Source organism: Erythrolamprus reginae, chromosome 9, assembly GCF_031021105.1.
Source record: "Erythrolamprus reginae isolate rEryReg1 chromosome 9, rEryReg1.hap1, whole genome shotgun sequence".
In the NCBI taxonomy this organism is placed as follows: domain Eukaryota; kingdom Metazoa; phylum Chordata; class Lepidosauria; order Squamata; family Dipsadidae; genus Erythrolamprus; species Erythrolamprus reginae.
Window position 1 is genome coordinate 56463850 of NC_091958.1, and position 8068 is coordinate 56471917.

At 45.6% G+C, this 8068-nt stretch overlaps 1 protein-coding gene across 2 annotated transcripts; it reads right to left on the minus strand.

The window, feature by feature from the left end:
- Positions 1 to 4409: 4409 nt before the first annotated feature.
- Positions 4410 to 8068, minus strand: RASD1 (ras related dexamethasone induced 1). 2 transcript variants are annotated; one of them, XM_070761412.1, is made up of 2 exons: positions 7674 to 8068; positions 4410 to 5670 (listed from the first exon to the last, which is right to left on the minus strand). In XM_070761412.1, the coding sequence occupies exons 1-2, from the start codon at positions 7957 to 7959 to the stop codon at positions 5120 to 5122; spliced, it is 837 nt and encodes a 278-aa protein (XP_070617513.1). In that variant the 5' UTR covers positions 7960 to 8068; the 3' UTR covers positions 4410 to 5119. The 2 variants fall into 2 exon arrangements, with proteins under 2 accessions (XP_070617513.1, XP_070617514.1); XM_070761413.1 differs by having other exon boundaries at positions 4410 to 5596; positions 7674 to 8041.

An 8068-nucleotide genomic window follows, 5' to 3' on the forward strand; every position in this document is an offset into this window, starting at 1 on the left:
TTGAGTGTAGTTCAATGAAACTTGGGGTCTTTAAAATGGGTGAACTTCAACTCCCAGGATTCTTCAGCCAGCAATTCTGGGAAGTCCAACCATCTTAAATTTTCTCTGCATGGTGTTCCGTCTGGGTGCCCCCAGACTTCAGCACCAACTGAAAAAAGCAGCCAGACACGCTGGTAAAACGCAAAGTCACTTTATATTTTTGAACACAAACACAGAGAAAAACCTGTTCTTACACACTGGGATGCTATGAGGCTTCACAGAAGAGTCACGACGGCCAGACCATGCAACAGGCTTCTTGCTGGCACACCCACCACTGTAGAGAATAAGACCCACGCCTCCCCCAAGGTTTCAGCCTTCAAGGCCACAAGCCAGAATCAGAGACGCCAAGGATCGAAGCAAGGTCACAGGACTCCCAAAAGATAATTCTCCACAATACAGGAAGGGCGGGCCTGCCTTTTCAGCCTTTCTGGGGAGAACCACACCCAAACCCAGCTGTTGCCTATTAGGGATGGTAATACCTGGCTAATTGTCCCCTTCGTTGTGCTGCTCTTCTCTGCCTGAGATCGATGATGGCTTGTGCGTTCTCATCTAAGGACTCCAGGCTACTCGCTGGGGAGAGGTCCACCCCGGGGGTCTCAGGCTGTTCTCCCTCTCCCTCGGCCTGACATTCCTCCTCCCCGTCTGCCTGGGCCTCCTCCTCCTCCTCCTGTTCCTCGTCCTCCCCCTCTGAGCATGGAGCCGGCAGAGCTCCAGCCGTTCCCTGAGGAGCCTCAGACTGAATCACAACACATGGTAGCCAGGGATTCCCTCCCTCCCTTCCCTCCCCTTCTCTCCCCTCCCTTCCCTTCTTTCCTTCTCCATTTCTTCCGATCTTTCCTCTTTCTTCCTTTCCTTTCCTCCCCTCCTCTCCTCTCTTCCCTTTCCTCCCCTCCTCCCTTTCCTTTCCTCTCTTCATTCTCCTTTCTCTTTCGCATTCTCTTTCCCTTTCCTTTTCATTCTCCTTTCCTTTCCCTTGCTTTTCTTTTTTCTTCCTTCCTTCCTTCTTTCTTTCCTCTTTCCCTCCCTTCCTGCTTCCCCTTCCTTTCTTTCATTCTTTCTTTCTATCGCTTTTTCTTTCCTCTTTCCATCCCTTCCTGCTTCCCCTTCCTCTTTCTTTCTTTCTTTCTTTCTCTCTCTCTCATTCCCTCTCTCTCTCCCTCCCTCCCTCCCTCTCTCTCTCTCTTTCTTTCCTGCCCATCCCACTATCCGAAGCCACTCTGGGGGGATATCTATACAGCTCCCCCCCAAAAAAAAGATTGTGAGAGAGAGGCCCAAGGTGGCATCTCTTGACCTGCTGCTTGCCCACCTCTCAGGTGTGTGAATCCAAGATCTTGGCCTCCTCCCAGCATCTCGTGAGATGAAAGTTTATTGTTCTTTTCTGCTCCCGACCAGGAGTGCGATAGAGGCCATTGCGGGAAGGGTTGGGCTGAGCACACCGGAGGGATCAGCGAGGTCTGGATTCCTGCCATTCACCCTTGGTACATTTAATGCTCCCTGGCCGAGAGGGGCAGCAATGTTGACTTCGCAAGGGCTGGGAAATTTCCACTGGGCAAACGAGACAGGCATCACACCCTTGGTATTTACGACTGATGCCAGAGGAGAGGCATGGAAAGAGAGGAGGGAAGAATTACACTAGAGCAGCGTTTCCCAACCTTGGCAACTTTTAAGATGCTGGCTGGGGAATTCTGGGAGTTTTAAGTCCAAATATCTTAAAGTTGCCAAGGTTGGGAAACACTGCACTAGAGAACAACTTGTAGCACAATTTCTGTCCAGTTTGATCCTTGAGCTTTTTTATAGTTAATTAGGCAGGCTGGTTTCAAAACTGTCATTAGTTTTCTTCTGCCACGTCAAGGTTTTTTCTCTACACCTTATATACACTGCTCAAAAAAAATAAAGGGAACACTTAAAACAACCCAATATAACTCCAAGTCAATCAAAGTTGTGTGAACTCAAACTGTTCACTTAGGAAGCAACACTGGTTGGCAATCAATGTCACCTGCTGTTGTGCACATTACTTTGTACAGAACAAAGGATTCAATGAGAATATTTCATTCATTCAGATCTAGGATGGGTTCTTTGAGTGTTCCCTTCATTTTTTTTTTGATGACGAGTGGGACCTCGTCGAAACATCGCCAGAAATTTCCAAATCCTACATGGGAAGAATATATATATATATGTGTGTGTGTGTGTGTGTGTGTGTGTGTGTGTGTGTGTAAGTGAAATTTTTTACCTTAATATGTATAATTACCATTTGATTAAAAAAACCCTAACTATTGTATTTGTATGAACACAATTTAACTTGCGACATTTATATGAATAAAATTATTCTTTGTAAACAGTATATTTGGTAAGTTTTTACTTTTTATGCAGAATTCGTATGACTTTTAAGGGTATCCTGTAACTTTAAAAGTTGACGTGATAGACAAAAACTGTGGTTATATTTGGATCCAGAGCCCAAAATGTTAGTTGAAAACAAGTCACAGATTTAAGACAATGAAATTGCTGTTCCTTGAGTGTTATCTCTCCCTTTTATATAACTTTCATTTTCCATTCTTCCAATGACTTCATCTCCTTTCTCCAAACACTATCAGTTGTTTTATTATTTTATTATTATTGATTAATAGTTGCAGTCACCACAAATCACCTCCAATGCCTTTGTTACAAATTTAGATGTTTGTTTACCCCATCAGCATTCACAGCTTGGAATCCTGAGAAGAGACAGAAGGAGGGCAGGTATAATGTGGGTTTTTTAAGCCCCCTTTTCTCAAGACTAGCCTGTCTGCTGCTTTCTCCCATTGCAACAGTTTGGTGAGGAAAGGCAAGATTTTTAAGACAGAAGCAGGATTTGAACCCTGGTCCCCTAGGTCCTGAGCAGAGATTCCTTGCAGCCTCCTTTGCAGGGGCAGGGGGTGTCTTAGGAGTTTGAATGGGAAAGAGGACGCTGCCGGTCAAACCCAGCAGGGATATTGACATCAGAACCAGTCAAGTTTCTCAAGTCTTTTGAGAAGGAAAATATAAAGATTGGTGGAAATGTGATCTGCTTGGAAAATTGGCCAAGTGTGATTGCAAACACAAGGAATTTGTCTTTGGTGCAGATGCTCTCAGTGTACATAAAAGAAAAAGAGATATACAGTATTTAATGATTGTCATAGGGGTCAACTAAGCAATGAGGAAACAATATTAATAAAAGTCTTAAGGATATGAGCAACAAGTTACAGCCCTATAGTCCTACGTGGGAGGAGATGGGGATAGGAATGATGAGAAAAAACTAGTAGTAATAGTAGTGCAGACTTAGTAAATAGTTTGGCAGTGTTGAGGGAATTATTTGTTTAGCAGAGTGATGGCATTTGGGGAAAAAACTGTTCTTGTGTTTAGTTGTCTTGGTGTGCAGGGCTCTATAGCAGTGTTTTGGGGGTAGGAGTTGAACCAGTTTATGTCCAGGATGCGAGGGGTCAGTCAATATTTTCACAACCCCTTTTTGACTTGTGCAGTGGGCCATTGAGAAGACTTGCCTTGTGTGGATCAACAGAGGAACTGTGATTTCATGCTGGTGGAAAATTCTGGGTGTTGTAGTGAACACAACTTCCAGGTGCCAAGTTTTGAAGTCATGGTCTCATATTTGTCTTTCAAGAGGTCTTCCTTGGCCTTTGTGGGAACTTTTATCTCAACAACTTTGTAAGTTTGGCCAGGCTGGTCCATAACCCCCCAGGCTAAGGGTGGGATTTGAATATGGGTCTCCACAATCCAAGTTCAACACTCCTGATGATACCTTCTTCATATCTCCTGGGCATCTTCAAAATACCAGCTACAGTTGCTGGTGGAACCTCAGGAAACGTGAGTAAGTTATGGTCCAAAGACAGGCTACAAAAATGGTGGAAGGTCTTAAGCATAAAACCTATCAGGAAAGACTTAATGAACTCCGTCTGTCTAGTCTGGAGTTCAGAAGTTAAAGGGGGGGACATGATCGAAACATTTAAATATGTTAAAGGGTTAAATAAGGTCCAGGAGGAAAGTGTTTTTAATAGGAAAGTGAACCCAAGGACAAGGGGACACAATCTGAGGTGAGTTGGGGGAAAGATCAGAAGCAACGTGAGAAAATATTATTTGACTGAAAGAGGAGTAGATGCTTGGAACAAACTTCCAGAAGACGTGGTTGGTCAATCCACAGGAACTGAATGTAAACATGCCTGGGATAAACATAGATCAGGTTTTAAAATACAGGAAACAGTATAAGGGCAGACTAGATGGACCAGGAGGTCTTTTTATGCCGTCAATCTTCTATGTTTCTATTTAAGTTGTTGAATGCAAAAAACACAACAATATGTACCAATATGTTCTTAACTCCATGAAAGAAGTCAACACCAAAGTTGTTTTTTTTCTTTTCAAAAGTTTTATTTCATAGAAAAAACAAACAAACCCCCTCACCCCAATATAACAAAGAACCAGTGTCAAACATTTGTCAAAGCGAGACGTCAGTCTTGACAATCAAACCTGATAGTTATACTGTCCATGTGTATATATATATAAAGTGCCTGTTGGCTTTAATGCAATGTGGTTGCTTTGCCAACAATTGACAAAGAGGAAAGGTGTAAACAGGATCACTTTTCCCGACGGCTCCCCTGCTTGTCTGACCCTCCTGTGCTCCCCACACAATTTGTGGGGTGAAGGGGAAGAGGGGAAGCCGAGGATAATTGTCGGCAGTAGCAAATTAAAACTATTCAACGCACTCGGAGGCAGCACACAAAACACATCACAGACACAGTTGGGGAGTTCAGCTACCCAGTCAACCAAACCCCCCTCTCGTTTACCCCCATAGTCCTGTGGTCTCCTTTCCACCACTTGAGTCTACAATGTCCCTTCTCCGATCTCTGGCTGTTAGCTCCAGCCTCACCTCCAACTCTTAAAGCTAAGAGGGAAACAATCTCGGGGAGACGATGGCAGAAATTTCCCCCATGGAGAGCGAGGAGGCCCAGCCCGAGACCTGCGTGCCCCCTAGACGGGCTGGCAGAGTTTGGATAACCAAAGAACCTCTTCGCCCCTTCTTGTTCAAGAAGGTCCAGAGGCCTTGGAGAGGAAAACTTTAGCTGATCACGCAGCGTTCTTTGTCCTTGGTTTGACCGCCTCGGATGGCTTTCTCTCGGATATACATGAGGTCACTATGGACGCTGGGCCGGCGAGCGAAAGGGGCCACGATGCCATAGGCTTCACCGGTCCCCTCTCCAGTGGGGTCCTTCAGCAGCTTTTTCCCCTTAAGGCTCTTCTTGTGCAGGAGGTCACAGTACTGGACGGAGACTTTGCGGTGCAGATCTGGGCTCATTTCGTTGGGCAGTTTGGCCATGGTGAAGAGCGCTTGGAACATCTCGTCCAGGCTGCTGTTCTTCTTGGCCGAGATCTCGAAATAGGGACACTTTTTGGAGTCCTGGCCCAACAACTGCTCGATCTCTCGGGATTCAACTTCCCGGTAGAAGTCCCGGTCGCCTTTGTTCCCACAGATGACCAGAGGCACCTCCATGTTCTCCTTGGTCTTGTTCTTGAGGCAAGACTTGGTTTCCAGGATCTGCTGCTTCAAACGCTGGACTTCCTCGAAGGAATCCCGATTGTCCAGGCTGAAGACGAGGATAAAAACGTCTCCTGCAGGAGGAGGAGGAGAAGAAAAGAGAGAAGGTTAGAAACATAGAAGGTTGATGGCAGAAAAAGACCTCCTGGTCCATCTCGTCTGCCCTTACACTATTTCCTGTATTTTATCTTAGGATGGATCTATGTTTTTCCCAGGCATGTTTACATTCAGTTCTTGTGGATTTACCAACCTGGAAGTTTGTCCCAAGCATCTACTACTCTTTCAGTCAAATCATACATTTCTCACGTTGCTTCTGATCTTTCCTCCAACTAACCTCAGATTGTTCTTGTGTTCACTTTCCTATTAAAACACTTCCCTCCTGAACCTTATTGAACCTATTTAAATGTTTAGATCCTGTCCCCCCTTTCCCTTCTGTCCTCCAGAGTCTGCAGATGGAGTTCATGAAGTCTTTCCTGATAAGTTTGATGCTTAAGACCTCCCACCATTTTTGTAGCCTGTTTTTGGACCCTTTGAAGTTAGCTCCTTGGGTTAGGCGCTAAGTTTCAAAACGTCAGGGCTGGAGGCACCAGGAAAGAACAGCAGTAAAGTGTCGGAATAAATGCACCAGCCTGCCTACTATCCCTGTCCTAAGTTTCTCTCTTATTAGTACCAATATCATGTATATAATTTAATTTAATTATTTAATATTATTTAATATTAATAATTTCATAAACAGTGTTGTTTCTTTGCACACTATTAAAGAAATAAATAAATAAAAATAAATAAACGATACACATTTCTGAACTAAGTTCAACTTTCTTGCCAATGCTTATTTGATTCTCTCTCTCCTGCGTTATTGTAGCATTAACCAGAGAGCCCGTTTCAGATCAGAAATGCAGCCCTCTTGTCTATATTGCTGCAGGAGCCGTAAAAATATCTTTTTGGGCCAAACGAGAGGCATTATTTCCCGGGGCTAATTTAGAAGAGAAAGGTTGGGCGTGCAATAAAGAGGCTTGTCTTTTTTTCTTATCAGCTTATCAGGCATTAAAAAATGCCTTTTCTTTCTCTTTTCTTTACAACTCCAGAATAACCAGATTGCAACAGCCAAAGGCGCTTGGATGAAGCCTCTTATCGCTGAGTTGTAAAACCGAGATTGAAAGTTCGCATTTGTCCAGTGATGCGCCTGCCCTCTCGCTTCCTCGGTAAACTGAGTGAGGGGCTCAAGCTGCTTGGTTGGGAAATATCCTGGAGTGAATTCACCATCATCCAGGCTGGGGGACTATCTTTTATTTTTATCTATAGCTTATAGATTTCCCTTCCTCTGATTCCCCGCTTCCCATCCCTGGCTGCAACCAGGCGGGTTCGGGAGCTAGGCAGAACTTGTGGAGCCCGTCCTGTCGCAGAGAGGCGCCCGTGGGCACCCACTTGCAAAAGGCTAAGAGTGGATGAACTGCCACACAGAGGCAAAGCGGGAGAGGGGAAGGCTCCATAATTTGTTGAAGTCCCATTTTAAAGTTTCCAAAATTGAAACTTTCTCTCTCTCTTCCCATCTTTCTCTCTCTCTCTCTCTCCCCCTCTTTACATTCCTTTCTTTCTTTTTTCCATCTTTCTCTCCCTCTTTCTCTTTCCCTCTGTTTCTTTCTCTCCTTCTTTCCAGCTCTCTCTCTGTCTCTTTCATCTCTCTCTTTTCTCTCTTTCCATCTTTTTCTCACCCTCTTTCTCTGTGTCTTTCTCTCTCTCCCTCTTTCCACCCCTTTCTTCTTTTTTTCCATCTCTTTCCTTTCCTCTTTCTCTTTCCCTCTATTTGTCTTTCTCTCCCTCTTTCCATCTCTCTCTCTTCTCTTTCCATCTTTTTCTCTCATTCTGTTTCTCTCTCTGTGTGTCTCTCTCTCCCTCTTTCCATCCCTTTCTTTCTTTTTTCCATCTCTTTCTCTTTCCCTGTTTGTCTCTCTTTCTGCCTCTCTCCCTCTCTTCCTTTCTATCGCAGTCCCAGCCAGACTGGTTCGCGGAGCAGAGCCCGAAGGACAGCGCCTTCCCCTGATCGCGCTCACACACACACACATTACACGCATCTCACCAGTGAGGATGGAGAGGCGGCGCATGGCCGGGAAGGGGTGGTTGCCCGACGTGTCCAGGATGTCCAGCTGGTAGACCTCGCCGCGGATGCTGTAGAGCTTGCGGTGGAAGTCCTCGATGGTGGGCGTGTACTGGTCCTCGAAGTGGCCGTTGAGGAAGCGGGAGACGATGGCCGTCTTGCCCACTTTGGACGAGCCCAGCACTACCATCCGGTAGCAGTTCTTGGCCGGGATGTTCAACTCCACATCGCTGGGACCCATTTTCTTGATCATCTCCGCCAGGCGCATTGGAAGGTTCGGCGCAAAGGCGTAAAGGCGTAAAGGCGCGCGGTTGGGAAACTTGGAGTGGGAAGCCGCAGAGGTGATTTCGCGCAAGCCAGAAGGATCCGCTCGACTC